At 41.9% G+C, this 19,318-nt stretch overlaps 2 protein-coding genes across 2 annotated transcripts in view; both read right to left on the reverse strand.

Moving 5' to 3' along the window:
* Positions 1-105: 105 nt before the first annotated feature.
* Positions 106-8,771, reverse strand: ATPAF1 (ATP synthase mitochondrial F1 complex assembly factor 1). The gene is made up of 9 exons (XM_042820046.1): positions 8,569-8,771; positions 8,380-8,488; positions 7,314-7,364; positions 6,510-6,572; positions 5,878-5,928; positions 4,490-4,537; positions 2,570-2,665; positions 1,932-2,039; positions 106-886 (listed from the first exon to the last, which is right to left on the reverse strand). The coding sequence occupies exons 1-9, from the start codon at positions 8,769-8,771 to the stop codon at positions 692-694; spliced, it is 924 nt and encodes a 307-aa protein (XP_042675980.1). The 3' UTR covers positions 106-691.
* Positions 8,772-8,869: 98 nt separating this feature from the next.
* The window catches only part of EFCAB14 (EF-hand calcium binding domain 14), a 12,526-nt gene continuing 2,077 nt past the window's right edge, over positions 8,870-19,318 (reverse strand). Inside the window, exons 2-9 of the mRNA XM_042819863.1 lie at positions 19,048-19,146; positions 16,928-17,038; positions 16,051-16,116; positions 15,123-15,314; positions 14,851-14,931; positions 13,482-13,593; positions 12,747-12,878; positions 8,870-11,931 (exon numbers count right to left, since the gene is read on the reverse strand). Of these exons, the coding sequence (XP_042675797.1) occupies positions 11,756-11,931; positions 12,747-12,878; positions 13,482-13,593; positions 14,851-14,931; positions 15,123-15,314; positions 16,051-16,116; positions 16,928-17,038; positions 19,048-19,146 (969 nt within the window). The 3' untranslated portion in view covers positions 8,870-11,755. The remainder of the gene's footprint in view (positions 11,932-12,746; positions 12,879-13,481; positions 13,594-14,850; positions 14,932-15,122; positions 15,315-16,050; positions 16,117-16,927; positions 17,039-19,047; positions 19,147-19,318) is intronic.

A 19,318-nucleotide genomic window follows, 5' to 3' on the forward strand; every position in this document is an offset into this window, starting at 1 on the left:
TCAAAAATATGCAGAAATAAAAACAAGTTTTCCTATTCCTCAAGCAAAACGTCTCTAAGAAGCCCAACGAGATGAAATGAATACATCAATTAAGAAGCAAAACACTCCCAGAACAAATCCAAGCACTTTGTTCTTCAGTCCTGAAAAAGGCATGGCCCTTGCTACACATCTGCACAAGGAACCTCACACACAAAGTAACAATGAGGAGTCTGTTTTAGACCATCAGACCTATTCTTTTTTCTTGATAGACAAGTCTGTATAAATTCCTCACAGATGAAAAGCACTAGACCATGCAATTATAATGGCAGAGGGCATTTTAAATGCATTTACAGAGAAGAAACATTGTTTGCTCTCTCTCTTGATGTCTACACACTTCATTACAGAGCTGCCCTTCTGACATTTCAGATTTCAAAATAAAATACAGCATGCAGCATAAATCAGAGATGAGAGAATGGCTCATTCTGACAAAGTTATGCCAAAGTGCAGTGCTTCAGTCCAGCAATTAGTTACCACTGCCCAAATGACCCAAGTCCTCATCTTGCATCAGTGCCAGACCCACTTGATGACCACAATCCCAGCATGTTTCCAGATCCCTTTTGTAGCCAACTCAAGTTCACAAAACAAGAGATGGGAAGCACCCCAGACGAGAGCCCCCCGCCTGCTGCTGGCTCCTTCACTCGCCCGTCAGGCTCTATGACTCGTCAGAAACCTGATTAGGTCTCAGTGCCTTTCCAAGGCCGCTGTGCTCAAGCTTTGCTATAACTGACATGTATTTAAATTCGCTGGATCTGTGGTTGAAGGTCTCCACTAATTCATAGGTCTCAGAACAATCCGTTGCGTAGAAGAGCTGCACCTGATTCGCCAAGCACTGCGCTTCGTGGACCGCCTGCAAGTTAAAATGAAGAATTTGTCACTGCTGACTGTTGCCATTTCCCATTGAAAAAGATTCTTTGGGGGCTGAAAGGCTGCAGTCCTACCCACTGTCTTCACAAATCATCTCACTCCTGTTCCTGACCTACTCAGGCCCCTGAGCACTGTGCCTACAAATGAGCCTCCTGCAGAACCTGTACCTCAGAGGTCAAACATGCTCCACACCTTTCATGGCCTTTACCCACTATAAGGCAACAGAGATTCAAAGCCTCACCTCTCTCTTCTTACAGCTGATTTACTTTGCAAAATTTGCCCACTGAGACACAACAGGGCAAATGTATTACCACATAATTTCAGAAATAACGCAAGTGGGTCAAATTAGAGATAGGGTGCTTTGGTTATTATCTTGTTCTACCACTCTAATCTCTAGAGCCATAAGTCCTAGAGCCATATTATTACAGATATCCAAAAAGCAGTACAACCACACATAGGAGAAAGAGCAGAGGAACCCAGGAACTCAATGCAAAGCTCTGGATATATCTTGCTTTGACTAGTTCTTCTAGATCAAGTGTTCAGAACGCTGATTTAACTTTGGCAGGTGGCGACCACTTCCATTTGTTTCCATTAACAAGATCAGAAATATTTCTGACTTTTCCTAATGTTTCACAAAAATAAACTATAATCACCAGAGCAAGAAAAAATAACGTATGAACTGCAAACACCAGACAGCCAAAGACAGCTAATTTCCTTCAAAGTTCCCGTAGATCACTAAACAGATTAGATGAAAGAAATCTAGTACTATTTGAGAAAGGATCTTTTTAAGACTAATTTGTTTTCAGTTCACAGAAACATAGAATTTGAAGTGGAAGGGACCATTAGAGGCCATCTGGTCTAACTCCCCTGCAAAGAACAGGGACACCTACAGCTTCATCAGGTGCTCAGAGCCCTGTCCAGCCTCACCTTGAGTGTGGCCAGAGATGCAGCATCCATTACATCTCTGGGCAACTATAGGAGAACAAGCAGTATAAAATGAAGGAAGTCAATGAGCACTTTTCTCTTACCAAGAACTTGGAGTCCATTTCTGCAGTCATTAGTACTATTCCTTTCTCCTCCTGCAACTCAGGATAATGGTACAAGACCAACTGGCTAGGAGCAGCTTCACCTTGGGTCTGAAGGGAGGAAAGAAACCTGTTGGTATCCCACAAAGAACTTCAGCTTTACAGCACATTTTTGGGCTTGATTATACATATAATATTTTTGAGTATTAGCTGCTATGGAGACTGTCATTTTTCAGGGCTTAAGGGTCAGTTCTAATTATTTCTGGTACTTACAGAAAACAAGCAATTTGAAGAGTTTGAGTTTTTTCTTAACCAAAAACCACATTCAAAATAATCTGCAATTTATAGGAAGACACTGCATTTCATAGCATCTGCTGGTATTCTAAACAGTTTGTGCAGACAACTCTAAAATGCTTGGCTCTTCTTTCTGTTCCGAGACTGCTCGATTTCTACCCCATTCTCTCTTAGAAGAAAGAGACACAGTACCATAAATTTACTGAATACCCATAATTCAGGGCAGTTTTTCACTGATAACTGTTTTCAAGTTAAGCTACACAACGTGTTCATCAAATTATTCAGTAACAATTATATATATTTCTGGTCCCCAAGCCATCTTTAAACCTGTTATGGTAACTACTCACCTGAATGTTTATTAGAGAAGTAAAGTGAAGTTCTGCTCCTGACCACTGCCCCACAAAGAACTCATAGCCTTCTTTTCTTGGCAAAGCATACAGAAACTGCAGAGAAGGGATAAAAAAATAAGACTCCTGTTCATAGAACAAAATAAATCCCAGTATCATACTGGCCTCCAACATAAACTCTTAAGAGAGCCACAACAGAAAATCACCTACATTGAGACACATTGTTATCAGTATTATATGAGACAAAGGAAAGGACTGTAGAGAGCATTCACACTGACCTGCCAGCTTGCTTCTAAGAAATTAACAGTACTAGAAATGGTCACAAATCAGATGAGGAACATTCAGAGTTGCCAATCCTGTAGAGTTACCTTATTACCTGTTCCAGAACAAGAGGCAAGCATTTTCTCTTTGAGACTTAGAGTCTGCTTGGCTCCACGGGGCTGGGACTTGGTCATTTTCCCACACCAAGAGGAAGGACAGTAGGAGCAGGAAACAAGCAGGATACTTGACTAAATGCCAACGGACTGCACAGAAACACTCAAAACTGTAACTAACTTCCTAAGCTCCACGTAGCTCAGGAATCCAGACATATTTGATCTTGGCAAACACAACACACAGGACCAAGCCATCAATCTGATGAAGTTTCTCAATCAGATCTACGATGTCACAAAGCCTAGCTATCCTCTGATTCAATGAAGCAGTGAAGGATTTAATTTCTAGCTTAGCAAGTGCAATCTGCACAAAGCCCACGCTTCACTGCACAAATTACTGTAAAAACACAGTACTTTCACCAGAAAACAATACTAATCAGCAGCACGTGGTACAAAACTGAAGAAACATTCTCTTGTTAGCTGTTCCTATCCTCTGCAGTTCAACTTTTTCAAAGCAACAGGAATTCTCTAATTGAGACTTACAAGATACCTACCAGCCCCCATGAGAAGCACTGAACTCCAATCTCAAGAATCCTCAGTGTTTTATGCATTGTTGTGCTGTCATACATATATAGCACAACCCACTGAATATTTACTCTATGTATGTAACAAAGGATTCAACTACACCCAACTCCCCACTTCCTTCCCTTGTCACAACCCTTGAATTACAATGCTCTGTAAAGGAACTTACAGAGAACACCATTATTTATTATAGCTCTCCCTTAAAAATATTTCTACTTTTATTTACTGTCAGGAAGCAAACCTAAGATGAAACAGGAACCATTAACATCAACTGTGAGACAAGAGAACTCACGTTCTCTATGTAGATGCAGTCTAATGCCATGATGACGTGTAGCTGCAGCTAACACTTCTTCCAGACTAAAACATGGGCACTTGAAATATTAAGGAAAGATACAGAAGAACATCAATGAAGCTGGCCTACACAAAACTGCATGGAAGAGGATTAACCACAAGACACCAGTTACTGGAAACCAGATGCATGCTGCTATTTTTACAGTAAGAGTGGTGAGGCACTGGCATAGGTTCCCCTGAGAGGTGGTGGATGCCCTCACCCCTGGAAGCATACAAGGTCAGGCTGGACTGGGCTGTGAGCACCTGATGGAGCCGTGGGCGTCCCTGTTCATTGTAGGAGAGTTGGACTAAAAGGCCTTTAAAGGTTCCTTCCAACTTACACAGTTCCATGATTCTATGAAATCATTCCTTGGGAGATTCCGTGCTTACATTTCTGAACTCTACCCCTCTTTTTCAATCTAGACACCTGACACTTGGATCAACTTTTCAGTATACCTGAATAGCCACTGCTTTTATCTGAACACCGTGACAAATACTTGCACGCCTACATTTTACTTAGTGAGCCAATACGATGCATATGAACAAAGGAGGGTCAAAAGTTTATGAATTAGGCTTTAGACAGGAGAAATGCATTACAACTATACATCACCACACTGTGGATCTCTGCCAGACGTACCGATGGACACTTCTGGGCTCTCTTCCATATTAAATCAAACTTCTCTGCCTTTGGGGAAAGAGAAAAATTATTTTTTCGTAACAAGGCTGTGGATGCAGTTGCTACTCAGTACCATTTCATTGAACTTGACAGAGCACAATTCCCCAACTTCCACCCACAGACAGTCTCACCGTGGAAACAGTTAACAACAAATGCACAGAAAATTACACGAGTGCTTCATTACCTAAATGTCATTGGTACCCTGCTTGTACAATACTGCCTCTAAGAGGCAGCAGGAAACTTCAGTGGAGGCAGGAGGCCATGCTTTAGGCTTATGTTGTGTCCTTCTTAGCAAGTGTGGCATCAACAGTTGAGCAAGATGATGCGTTCTGGGCCCCAAACGATGGATTTTACATTACTGTTCTCAAGTACTAAAACACAGGATATTTATCCAGATACTCATTGCTTCAGTTTGTATTCAAACCACAAACATACTTGGTTTGATGAAACCCAGCCATCTCATTCACACGTCTTCTGTGCTCCCCCAAATCTCTTTTGCCAGCTCTCTTCCTACCAGCATCTTGCATTAATACCTACTCTAAGGTGCTCAGGAAAGAAAACACATGCTACCCATCAACACCAAATTCCTCCATCTGCGCTCTCGAGCACTTCAAAATTATGTGACGCCTTTCTTCCAGCCAACCAAAAAAACTTCTGGCAGAAGACATAGCTTTTTTCCCCTCAATAACACCACAAACTAATTCCCATTGTGCCTACAACATGCTTTGCATTATAGCTTTCAAAAGCTCCCAGAGCTTCTCTAAAGCAGCACAACAAGGAACAGCGACCCCACTCACAAAGGTCTACACCACAGAATGAAACCAACCAACAAACACAACAAGCTTTCAGGTTAATGCAGAATAAGAGCAATTAACAGCTGGTAAAGTTATCAGGAATAAGAAATATGATCTTATCACAGGAAGCACCACAACATTTTCAATGAATAACAGCGCTGCCAGTAACTTTAATAGCATGGAACTGTCATAATTAAGTATAAGTTTATTAGACAAGCACTTTAACACTGCCTTGTTAAAAGTACAAGTCTGTGCTGCAGGGAAGAAAGCAAAGAAGAGAAATCTTGAGAAAAAAATTATGTGAAAACACAAATGCTACAAAAAAAGGATACCACAGTCTTGCAAAGAATGTTGGTTACTGTAGACAAAGAAGGTTGGAAATTCAATCCAGGTGTGCAGAAAGAAGTACGAGCTTTGACAACAACCAACAGGAGGGGAAAATAATAAGATAAATGTTTTCAGAAACAAAGGCCTTTATTCAATGAAAGCAATAACTCTTCCTGGCAAGAAAGTTTTTCTTGAAACCTCATTTTCTTTCGCTGAGGGACTACTTACAGGAATAACAGCATAAACCGTATCTTTTGCAGAGAAGTACTGATTCCAAATCTGTAAGAAACAAAGGAAATCATCTACAATTAAAAAGCAAGCATCTAGCAGGTATGTTAAATGCTTTAAAAAGAACTGCATTTGTCAACTAAGCTTCGTCAGCACTCTGAGGGGGCATTTTTCAGCCAAGTCTGACTGACAGCATCATAATAAAAGATAAAAGGGAACAGTGCAAATTAAAAAGACAGTAAGGAGAATAACTTGATTCACACTGTTCTTAGAACAAATGCACCCTCCTCCTTCTCACCCCAACCACCTTTAGTTTGAGTACAAATCTCCTGCATGACAAAAAACACAAGCGAAGTTAGAAGATGGGTAAAGCTTTGCTTATATTCCTGCAAAACAGACACAGCAAAATCCATACGAGCTACTGCCAGGATTCCCCTCTCACAGGGGCTTGCTGATCCCAACTAAACAGCTCCACATTAAATAGCTGTGAGTTGCAGCAGTGATACTTTCTGAGCGATCAAACACATGGTAAGTCACCTCATATACACACACACACACACACACACACACGTGCTTAATATCATTATTAAGCACAGATGTGGAGCAAACTTCATGCCATTTAAATCCATTACCTGCTTTATTTCCTCTGCTGATTTCTCTTTCACCATCTCAACGTTAAGAATTGAATCAAGTGTCTGCAAGACAAAGCATATGGCATCTGGCACAGTGACAGTTCTCTGATTCAAGTGAGATTTCAGAATGAATGGATGTAATTACAGAGAACAAAATCAAACAAGAGCAACTTAATCCAATTTGCAATCTTAGTTCTCTGAATTGCCATAGAAACTACTAAGCTTAACCAGTAACATGCTGAAAATTGGATTCATACACTGAAGCACAACACAAGAGATTCTGTCAGGATAGAGAATATGCTTCACTCCAGTTCTGCAGATCTCCAAAGCACTGGAAAAATGATCTGCAGCCTTTCCCCTTCACCCATCTCACACGTGCTCTGCTGGCAGCTTTACAAAGAAAGCTTGCCAAAATATAAGAAAGTTAAAGAGAATAAAGCCATACTCCTGTCCCTCTTCTGGCTGAACTTTGGAAATATATTTAAAGTCTGTGGAGGTAGCTTAACCCTTCTGATTTATTACTGGGAGCTTTGAGATTCCTTGGCTAGCAGGAACGTGCAGGACGTCAGGGAGAAAGGATGGGATAATAAAAACAGGCTGCCAGGAGCTTCAAGACTTGAACACAATCCCAATAGTAAATGAATCCCAATAGTAAATGAACATCTGCTAATGAAGTGCACTGTGAGGAAGAGTAGTTGCACCTCAGATCTCTTGGCTGAAGCACTGGTGGTAACAGTATGCCACATTAACATCTACCCTTCACTTGCTAGCACATGATCCAGCACTTGGGTTCATTTTCCTTACCTTATCTCGTGTGAATCCTCCCTTTGACATCCCTGTGCTCAGGCCTTCTGCCTAGAAGAAAACATCATTCATTAATTTTCTTACAGCTGCAGTACCACTTATTTGCCCTGCCTGCCATGCATATCATGTCTGCTGACATCTCCTGAGTATGAGCTCAACTTCAAGATGCCTACAGATTGCTCCAGTGCGTTTTATTGCAATAAACTACTGATTTGGAGAAGCAACAAGAAGAACAAAAACGTGAATTATGAATCAGGTGATTAGGGAAGATTTGTTAAGGCAAAGTACTACTCATTTTGGATCCAATATTACTGAACTGTTGTTGCTTTCATTTGCACTGTTAAGGTAGGAAAAGACATCTAAAATCGTCCAGTTCAACCCCAAGCCACCATGCCCACAGACTGTGTCTCTCAGTGCCACATCTGGAACACCTTCAGGGACAGTGACTCCATCACCTCCCTGGGCATCCTGTGCCAGTGCATCACTGCCCTTTCTGAGAAGAAATTGTTCCTAATATCCAACTTGGTCCTCCCCTGGTGCAACTCTCTCAAGCCTCCTCTTTTCCAGACTGAACAATCCTATTTCCTCAGCTGCTCCCCATAACATTAGTACTCCAGACCCCTGACAGCTCCATTACCCTTCTGTGCAAGCTGATGTTTGATCTAGCCAAACTAATCTGGAACTCATTAAACACCTAAAAAAGCCCTTAAGCTCAGAAACTACATGCTGAAAAACCAGCAGAATAATGCTGGAATGCTATTCTTAGCCATTAGAGAGCAAGATTTGGGACTCCTTTCCAGCAGGAATGGTGCGTTTGTAGCTTTGTGTTGATCCTCCATCAACAGCAAAGGTATGGAATCACAGCATCATTAAGGTTGGAAAAAACCTCCGAGATCACCTGCTCCAACTGCTCACCTACCGCCAAACCACAATCCTTAGTGCTACATCTACGGGTTCTTGACCAGCCCCACGGACCTCCCAGGCTGTACTGGATGGTCTTACGGTCTTTTCCAGCCTTAACGATGCACTCACTGATTCTACCAATTACAAGGAAAACCGGCCTTGCCTTTTCTTCCATGCGTCTGACAAACTCTGATTGCTTCGACCACCCCACGGGCTGCTTTTTCACTTCGTTTCTTTTTTCCATCCGGGATTCAAACACATCCGGATTGGACCTGAATCAGAAAAGAGACCATTAACAGCGCCAGCCGATTCACCCCGTTCCGCCAGCCCCATCCCTCCCTTCCTCCCCAACCTGCGCAGCTCCTGGATCTTATGCCGGTATTTCCCGTAGAAGGGATTCTCCTCCAGCACCTCCTCCCCCGATCCCGTCACCCTCCGGCATTGCGGGGCCGTCGCCCCCCGGCACGGCGGGGCCAGCAGCCCGAGCGGGCGCAGCGCGGCGCGGCTCCGCATGGCGATCCCCAGCCCCCAGCCCTGCCCCAGCGGCCCGGCCATGGCGCCGCCGCCGCCGCTCCCGTTCCGCCCGCAGCAGCGCTCCGCCCGCCCCCGGCGCCCCGCCGTTCCGTTCCGCTGCCGAATGAACGAGAGAGGCGAACGTTACGAATGAGCTTTTATTGAGATAAAGTTACATGAGAAAAGCGCGTGGTGTTCGGGAGCTACAAGCCAGCTCGCACGGACCTGGGAAGCCGTCGTACGTTAGCGAAACGAGTACAGCACAGCAGCGAGCCTTCGGTAAACTCAAAATACAAAGCGGCCCCTATGCGGGAGTCACCAAAAAATAACAACGCAAGGTGGACATGACACCGAGCATCAGAGCATAGGAGCGGCACGGCGCTCCCGCTGCAGCCTGGGCACGGCCATCCCGCAGCACCAGCACGGCTGCACCCCAGTGGCAGTGCTTGTGGCCTCCACGCCAACGTGAGCTCACCTTGCTTGTCCTCAGAGTCCCACATCAGCCCCAGAGTGCTCACTGCTGCCATCATCTCATTGATCTCTCCAACCTTAATGATTCTCTGATTTCACCTCTTGGTTTCAGCCATCTCCCCTAGGACTTGCTGCCAAGGGCAGGCTGTGCCGCTGGGCTCCCACGCAAACATCCCACCATATCCTCACAGATCTGGACAAACACATTCACCATCCCTCACTTATGCCTTCTGCCACGAGCACACAAGAGCAGAGGAAGCACATGGGATAGAGATCAGAGGCACAGCAGAAGACCTGCAGGGATCACAGCAGTGCTCCAAGGCTGCAACAAAGAGCTACTAGCAAGCCTAGGCCAAACAGAAGCTACTGCTGCACTCCTACATGGTCAGATTTTGTTAAACTCCAAGCACGAGTCCATCCTACATGGCAACAACAACAGCAACCAGTTGCACTCCGGACATTCATGTTAAGCAGCACCACAGACAGCTGTGCCTTAATGCCAACAGGTAACCAACAGAGCTCCTTGGCTGCAGACAGAGCACACTGCTATCTCATGCTATTCTCAACAAGCTCTAGCTAAAACTTCACTATTGCTGTTGAAAAGCCTTCAGAAAGTAAAGCATACAGTAACAAAACACCAGTAGGTTCACGTGGCAATACTATAATTCCTTAAATTTTAAGGTAAATTCCGTACAAATTATACTTCCAAAAATATTTTGCAAACTCTGGCATATGGCTATGATACAGTATGTACAAATAAAATACCAGAATGGTTACATTTTATTGCTAGGGTTTTATTATTGTTATTTGGTTAAGGAATTATACGGAAGTGTATAAAAGGGTGCAGGAAGCAGCAAGAAGCAAATATTGGCTTCTTGGCCTCTTAAAGCCAAGGTTGGTTGGATTTGTTCTGAAACACTGCGCTTTAAAATGTCACATCAAAAGCATCTCCTTACTGGGTCATGTCTGCATTACCCAAATAGGAGAGAAGAGCAACAGTGAGAGAAGCCTAGGCAATGGGTAAAAGGGTTTCATTTTGCACATTCCTCCACTGCTACATACTTCCAGAATACAATTATTCACACAGCTATAAACATCCAGCCCAAAGATACATAAAATTCAACAGCCATGAACTGACTTCCACATAAACTGATGTTTCGGTGAGGTGGGTACATTCAATTCACTAATCATGCAAAAAAACCTCCCAACAAGATTAGTGATATTGCGAGCAGAATCATCTGATTTGGCCCTGACCTGGCCTGCAAGATAACACCTCCTGCAAAAGTATTTTGTCACGTTCCAGGAGATTACAAACATGCTTGGTGTTTAGCATAAACATAACTTTAAGTTCCTCTGTACCAAGGAAACCTCACCCACAAAGCACCTGTCAGTAGAGACTGCTGATGCAACTGCCTGCCCTGCCTTTTAAATCCTTCTGTTGAGAAGACAAAGGTTAAGGTACCAAGAAGCAATTACATGCAGGTTAACCAGGAAAAAAAAACAAAAACAAATTCTACTTTAGCCTTCCCCACCTGCTCACAATCCTACCGACAAGGAGCTTTAAATCAGGGCACTTCATCAGCGACCTCAACAACAGTGGGTGGAAGAAGCCAGCAGCATCAGCAAACCTGATAACAAGGTCTGCAGTAATCAGTCAGCGTGACTCAGTGCACCTCTACCTGCACAGAGAGCAGGGCTGGAGCTATTGGGCTGCCCAGCAGGCTGCACTGCAGGCTTTTTACCTCTTCAGTATCTGTTAAAGTTCTTCAGTAGCTTTTTTCTTTTTCAAACCAGTTAGGCTCATCTTAGAAAATGTAATCTGGATGCAATACAGCAAAGCTAAAAGAATGCTGAAGTGAAAACCCAAGCACTTGGTAGGTAATTGCTCCTGTAGGCTTATGATATAAAAACACATTCAACTCTTCCCTCTGAAAGTAAGTCCTGCTATAGATGTGCATGGCTCCTCTTTCCTTCCTTCCTCTGCCTAACTCCAAACTCATCCATGGATATGCTGAGTTAAAACTAGAATTCAGCTGAAGCTCTCAACCACTCCTTTTAGGCTCAAGTCTCTCATTATAAACAGTTCACTGCCAACACAACCCCTGACACTAACTTCTCCTTAAATATGCATAATTTAAGCTATTTCAGATATTTACAAGCAGAAAAAGCCCATCTTTACAAGACAGATTTCTTTCTGCTTTACTTAAAGTGCAGCTCTCTAATTTAAGGCAAATTTCAGTGAAATATAAAACCATAGTTTTATTTTTATATGTACACATTTTAAATTAAAAACAAGAACTCCCTCAGAAAGAAAGACCAGCAAGTGCTTCTAAACAAGTTTGGGAATTTTCTGGATTGTAATACAGTCCCAATATGATGCCATATTGACATCTAAACCTGTAAATTTCTTTTCAATAAATGCAAACGAAAGAAGAGATGTCAATGTGTACAAACCAAAGGTCAATAAAACACTGGGAAAGTGCAGTTTTTTCATGTCCCGTAGTTTCCTTTAGCTACAGTAGCTTTCCTCAACATCACATCCCTAAACCTCTATCCTATACACCCAAAGCTAATCTCAGTTCTTCTAATGAGTATTTCTCATCACCATCTGTGTCAAATTTCTTAAAGATCTGTGAGTCTTGGGCTGCAGAGCCCAGCAGCTTTTGAAGATCTTCAAATGACAGTTTTCCATCAGCATCTTCATGTGCTTTGTCAAACAAATCCTGAAGATCTGCAAAAAGAACAGTGACTTAGAAGTAATCCTTTGAAGCACACAGGAACACCGTACAAGTTACTCTACCAGTTTTACTGCACTATGTGTTGCCACCTAGTCATTAAGTAAATAAAGCATCTCTAAACGTGTAGTTTGCCTTCTGTGCTGTCAATAAGTTCAGGAGGAAAAAGAAAAACCACAAAACACGACCATCAACATTTCTTCAGTCTTAAAAAAATCAAAATGAAATCCCTATTTCTGGCCACAGCTAATGGCCCATTCTACCACTACCAACTGCATTCAGACACAGCTATCTTTCACAGAAGCAGGCTCTGAATGACTGCTGCTATACCAACAGCACTGATCATATAAAGGGAAGTGTCCATTCACTTTCTGATGCAAAGCAATGCCCTTTCAGTAGCTGAAGAGACAGAACAGCAAGATCTAGAAACCATTCATTCCGCCAGGCAGCGCCCTCTTAAAGAGAGAAGGAAAAGAAGAAGAAAAAAAGGACAAAGACAGACCAACAACAGACACATTCACACCTAACTCCTTTTCCTTCAGCATCCTAATTCTGACCTTGCCTACTCTCCCAGCCTCTTGGGCGTTTGACACAATACTTAACGAGCTCAAAACAAACAACTGACTCTAATGAACACACCTGATTAAACCTCTGCTGCTTGTTACATCTACGGTTCTCAAGCTTTTCAACTTGCCAAACTTATCACAGAATATCCAGACATTGCCATAACTGCAGTTACACTTAACGCCTCCCAAACATTTACATGAAAGATTTAGAAGAAGGAAAGGTCAGCCAGGAGAGGACAACACACCTTCTATGCTGGAAACTCCTGGTAAGGACAGATGTCTCAGCTGTCTGTTCTTCTCTGTGCTGTCATCAGCTGACCTTGAACCCAGCCTTGAAAGGTCTGTGGGCTTTGTCATAGTACTAGGACTACTTTCAACTGTTGCAAAACAATTTCTATTAGTCTTGTTAATTTCCCAGAATTACAGTTAGCAGAAACAAACAAAAATTCCAGAACTAATATTTTTTCGCACACAGATGCTGTATGGGATAAGAATGGTGCAAAATTGTTTCAGAATACAGCAATGTTAAGCACTTTTACTAAGAACTGGAAGAACAGAAGAAAGAAAACCTGATTTTTGGAGAGCTATCCAGCTTTCAGCTTTCATGCTGTACTTGGAAAAAGCATATTTGTAAACATCACACACAGAATGACCGGTTGGCAAATGCTTTTCACTTCCCATTCTGGAAGCATTGAGCAAGCCTTAGTAATTGAATCTACATCTGTCTGCTTGGGTTGCTTTCCCCACTTCCTCCCTCCTCAAGGGATGCATCATTATCTCCTCCCATAACAGCAACTGTCATCTTCAAACTTTTATATTCATACATCATTTTCCATGTCTAAGAGCTGCTTTCTGCGACTTCAGCTGAACTAATCTCCAAAAATTTCAAGGAAACATTATTCACCTTCATTACTTACTCTTTTAGTTACAGAGAGAACATCCATTCATTTTTAGAGGCTACTGTTGCACAAGTCCCTTACCATTCTCTGATGTCTCAATGGGTCGGTCGTCATCTGGCCTACTTGCACGAGCATTGAGTAGCTGAAGCTTCTCCCTTAGATTTAATTCCTGAGAATCTCTGGTTCCTGCTTCCTGTATATGCAGAAAAGAATTTTGTTACAAAATACCCCTTCAACACATGGAGAAGATTAGGGCAAGTATCCAAGTACTTCTGAATTACTTTGTGCCTTCCAGGCTGACCAAGTTTTAAATTATTAACAAGATTAAAAATTAAAAAATTTATAAAATATCTATGGGAACACGTGAGGACTAAATTCATATCATCTATAACAAGACAACAGAACCAAAACCTAAACCCCAAAAGAAGACAAGTATTTTGCCTATTTTCAAAACAAGGTGACATTTAGTTTCCATATTTCTTATATAATTAGGTGCAATACAGAAAAACGGTACTATAAAAAGTTAACATGTACTTGGAATGAACATTTATACATGAATTGAAATAACTAATTGTTTCAAATGTTTACAGCAGCACTGACTGCCTTACGGCTGACACTACTACACCTGTGTCAAGCATGTCTTTTACATCTTTATCTCTTCTGTTCTTTTCATTACAAAGTTCCAGATCACAGCATTTCAAGTCTGATTTGACAGCATAGCCATGTCACTCATCTGTCTTCTTACCAGAAAATGGAAACTAACCTTAACAGCACCACCCCTCAACTCCAACCCAAAACTTCACTCTTCCATTAAGTCTGTTAAACCACATCACAGCCAGTCATTACATTGTCCACTAGCACAAAGTTCCCCTAAGTCATGTTTTGGCTGCTGGCTCCTGAGGCTACTGATCTGAAGTCAGAGGACTGGGCAAACTTGGGCATCACTGTCTTCTTGAATTTCCTTCCCATTATCCTTTCATATTTCCCCTATGCTGAATTATGCTTATCGAGATTAAACATAAGCCCAAGAAAGTTTTCATATGCAGGTAAATGCTATAACACCACTCATAGCACGAAGCCACAATAGTTGCACCAGCTTTGCTGAAAGCATAGCAGTGGGAATTCAAATTAAGGCAGTTACCAAAGTCTCTCAGTGCAACAGCCAATGGTCTGAACCTCCCTAAACTTTCAGCTGCATGAAAGGATATTACAGCAGCTCTGCCATGTTATTCCATACATAATCAAAATGGCAAGACTTTGAACTCCAACTTGTTTTCCATCCTAATTCATTTCCTTTCCCCAGCATGGGGTAGGTAAGCTGTCCTTCTATGCTGTACTTGTAAAAGAAACCAGATCAGATAACCCTGCTTGCAGATCTTCTCTCAAAACATGACTGTAAGACAATAACAGGGTCTACTAACCCAGTGTAGTTTCTGTTTCCTTACTTTACCTTCAGTTCTTTATTTGAATGCGTTTCATTATCTGGCTGATCTTCATTTTCCACTTTTAGAGAGGTAGTTGTATCATTCCCCTACAGTGAAAGGGGAGGAAAGCTGAGTATATTCATGTACTTACTGTTTTCTATAATAAAGCTTTTTTCTTCCAAGTTTGCTAGGCATAAAGCCTCCGACGTTTTATTTTCACTTTAGTTAGACCTTAAGAAGCAGTTTATGTGCTATGCAGGACAAACTGAGATTAGCAGACACCCACAGTCATGCTTACCAGACCAGTAGACAAGTTGTTTCTTTTGTCCAGCTTATTCACAGCAACAGGAGTGTTTTCCAAGAGCATAACCCTCTGGCTGAGGTTACCAATGGCTGAATCCACATTTAGAAGCTTGATGTCATTCAACTTCTGGCTTGTCACTACAGTATTATTTAGCTCCTCCAAAGCTGCGTGGAATATCTGGCTTTCCTGAAATATAAAACCAAGAGATGTTGGTTTACTTGACTTCTGCAGCACTACAACAACATGGTGGCTGACCCAGTTTAACCAGGCACACTTCAGGCTGCCTCACCACGGAAACACTGGCAACATTCAAGAGAAGCTTCCACAAAGCTATTCCAGCTTTCAAAGTTTGACTGAGATTTTCCTCAAGGCTAACCTCTTTGTTGCTAATGCAGTCAATTCAGCTATGCCAGCAAACACACAAAGCCTATTCATCTCATCTTCCAGAGCAAGCTTAGTAACTGCACCAATTATTTCTCCCCAAAAAAGCAGGTACTAGGCACATTACATTACAGACTATTTGAGGTGAGCATGGATACTTTTTTTTTTTTTAATCCCCTCTTCGCACACATCATTATTTCAAGGGTGACTCAACACACGCCGCTCCTAGACTTGCTCAGATTGGCAAGTACCTGCCATAAAATCCATTCAATAAAAAGCTTTTAAATCATTTACATGAGCAAAGTATGCCGTAATTTGTTTGATATTGATTTTTACTTTTCACTTAGTTAACACACACAGGAAGTGCTTTCAGGCTACAATACTTTCATGTTTGCACATGCACAGAAGTAAACTACAGTAATATTATCTTGTACTTGGTTCTGACATATGCCATTTGTGTTTTGCCTTCATAAAAACCATACTTTTTTCATATACTACTACATGGCTGTATCAATATTCTTTATGCAAGGGAGCAAAATACCTGTTTGCAATTTTCTGTCTGATTTTTCTCAGTTGTCGGCAGAGCAGTGGACTGTTTCAGTTCCTTCTAAAGAAAGAAGCAGAAAGTGATGACTGTAACAAATACTAAGCTCTTAAGAACTGGCAGATCACAACTAAAGATATTTTGTGATAGTTATTGTTGCTCATGTCTGTTGTGTGTTCAGTATTTTAACTAGGCTAATACAACAGAAGGTCAAATGTGTTGTTTTTAATTAAACCCCTCCAAATTGGCTCTTCTCCTTTAAAGAAGTATTAAGGCACACATTTCACCACTGCCATAGTCACATCCACTAAATTTTTGCAGCACTCACTAATTAGTTTAATAAGATGCAGAATGAGAATATTCACAGATAAAATATAATTTAAAGTAGCGTTGTACTGCACTGAAAAACTATTTATTTGCTGTTTTTCCACTAGAAGAGAGGTCAGCATAAATACTGCAAGCAATTTCTGCTAAGGATGGTCAATAACCTCATCCTTGCCCATATCCTTAATTCAACCAGCAGATCATCTCAACAGTTTCACTTGCAGGACGCAGTGCAGTTACCATAAGCAGCCATTCTGCATCACAAAAAGCAGACAGTTCCAAGGCTCTACAACTTTAGAGTAGCAGAATGCAAAAACCTACAGGACAGAAAGTGTAGCAGTGATCAATTGTGGCACCAGAAAAATACATGCTTGGTATCATACAGGATATGCTACACAAGGATGAGCAGTGTGTTAATGTATCCACTGGCATCTACTGAGACTTGGAAAGTGTTCTGAAGACATAAGGTAAGAACTTCACAGAGCTCTTATGCTCTGTGAACGAGGCAGGTAAACTCAGAACACACCCTGTTAAACCAGTACAAATTTACCACATCATTCTGGAGCATTTCGATGGATTTCTTGTATTCTTCAATAGCTGTCTGTATGTTTTCAACGTCGTGAGAAACACTGGTCAGAGTGCTGCCTATGGTCGCTACGGTCTGAAAGAAAGGACACAAAAATCTCAGCAAAAATCCCATGTTTCAATGCCCTGAACCCAATGTTTAGTTGATGAAGCAGCAGGCAGTCTGCCACAGACACAACCTCCTCTGCAAACAAAACAGCAACTATGGCATCTCGGCCAAAAAGTTAACACACCCTACACCGTGACACGCAAAGAAACCACAACTACGGCCTTCAGGTTCCCAAAGCAATGCAAACATTTTGGCATTAAAAAAAATAAGCCCTGATATAAAGGTATTTTTCTTCCTCTCTGCACGAAGTATCAGTATTAAACACACAGGTGCTGACACTGTGTGTTCACCCTGCCCTAATCAGCTTTCAGGCTGCTCAGGGGACGCGCCACACACTGCAGAACTGCTCTGCTGAAGGTTGCTAACCTGCTTTCCAAGCCAGCATTGCCTTTTTTTTTTTTTTAATGGAAGAAGAGCACTGAAGCATCACAAAAATCCCCATGAGTTCTGTGGGTCAGCCTATGTGCTGTGACACCACTGCTGCTCCTGATGCTGCACCCTCATTCTTTCCTTCTCTTATAGGCAGGTGACCCAAACACAGCTGGGCACAAGATGTTGGGCAGAACATTTTCTCTGCACTCACCAAAAGCTGGGCTCCCCCACCTACACCCAACGCACTTCTGACAGAAGCTATTCCATCACCCAGAGCAGCTTCACCCAGCTATGGCATCCCCCAGAAGCTACAGCATCAGCCAGGGTTCTAAAAGAAGCCTGAGTCTTGAAATTCTTTTCACTGGCATGATACTGGAAATAAAACCCACCAGCATTAACACTGTTGCATTTAGGCATCAGAATAGCTTTTCAACACTCACAGTATACTTCTTAGAAGGCTTCCAGGTTGTTTTTTATTACAACAACCTCGTAAAACATACATGCAAGAAAGATGGCATCAAAAGAGGAAAGGAAACAGATGCCACATCTGACACCTTCCTTCTTTCAATAGGAGAGACTGAAATGAACTCTGGATGTTTCTGACACTCTCTTTCATTTTCACAAGATATGACCAAGCAGACTTATCTCAACACAAAAAAAAAAAGCCTGGCTGCTCAGCAGATCACTGCAAGATGAAATCTGTTGGCCTTAAAACTCTTCACTGATAGTACTGTTGTTAAGTGCAGCAAGATAACACCAAGGTTACTACATAAATTACGTGCAGGATCTAAACTCTACTTCTGTATGACTTTTGACACAGTGGAAATCCAGCATGCTTGTAACAGCTCTATAGTCCTCCCAGAAAAAGAAATCCTAGCAGCCTGGTCAACCAAACCACAGTGCTTGCTTTACGTATTCGCTCATTGATTACATGATAACTTAGTAGGAATAGGAAATGAGAAATGGAAACCTATAGAAGCCACAAGGAGAACTGGATTGACAACTGGCTTTAGCAATAAATATTTGTATTGGGCTAAGTAACAGAAGTGCTGTGGGAGACTCAGGTAAGTTTTGACAAGCCTTTCTTTAACCACAATGAATGGGCCAGTAGAGAAGGCTCAAGCTATGGGGCACAGAAAAACATCGTATTAACAGAGGTCATTTTGTATGCTTGTGTCACTTATTTGAGCTTGTCTCTCAAGGAATTGTCAGGAAACATTCCAGTACAATGTATGCTTTGCTGTGCACGTACTGCAAAACTGCAGACAGACCAGTATCTTACATGACATTAAGAGGATCAGCAGCCTGAAGAAAAGCAATCTCCAAGTGAAAGAAGTGACAACATGAGGATAATCAGAAACATATGGATTTCCAAAAAGGTAGAGCCAAGACCTTCATTTGTCGTCGTTTTTTTAAACATCTGCAACACATTATCTTAGGACCATACACTATCAATTACATGAGCTGCAATTTAAAAGCAGTAGAGAAACCACTATTTCACACGTACTGTTCAGGTAAATCCCGCTGTTCTCTCTGTCCCCAAGAGCCCAGCAGCAGGCCAGCACTGCAGGAGGCACTTAGCAACACACAGCTATGGTACTTGCCTTCTGGAGTTTCTCTACTGTGACAGGAAGAGAAATCAAATCAGAAGCAGACTTCACGTTGGTTTTGAGATGATTTACTGTTGAGGTCAATAGCGATATCTACAAAGAGGAATGTTTACAATCAGTCAGCATAACCCTGATTATGAACTTTCACATAACTAAGGACTTCACTTTTAACCCTGACTATGAACTTTCACATAACTAAAGACTTCACTTTTAACCCTGATTATGAACTTTCACATAATTAAGGACTTCACTTTTAACCCTGATT

Source organism: Centrocercus urophasianus, unplaced genomic scaffold, assembly GCF_019232065.1.
Source record: "Centrocercus urophasianus isolate 14NV4802_14NV808 unplaced genomic scaffold, USGS_Curo_1.0 seq_18, whole genome shotgun sequence".
Lineage (NCBI taxonomy): Eukaryota > Metazoa > Chordata > Aves > Galliformes > Phasianidae > Centrocercus > Centrocercus urophasianus.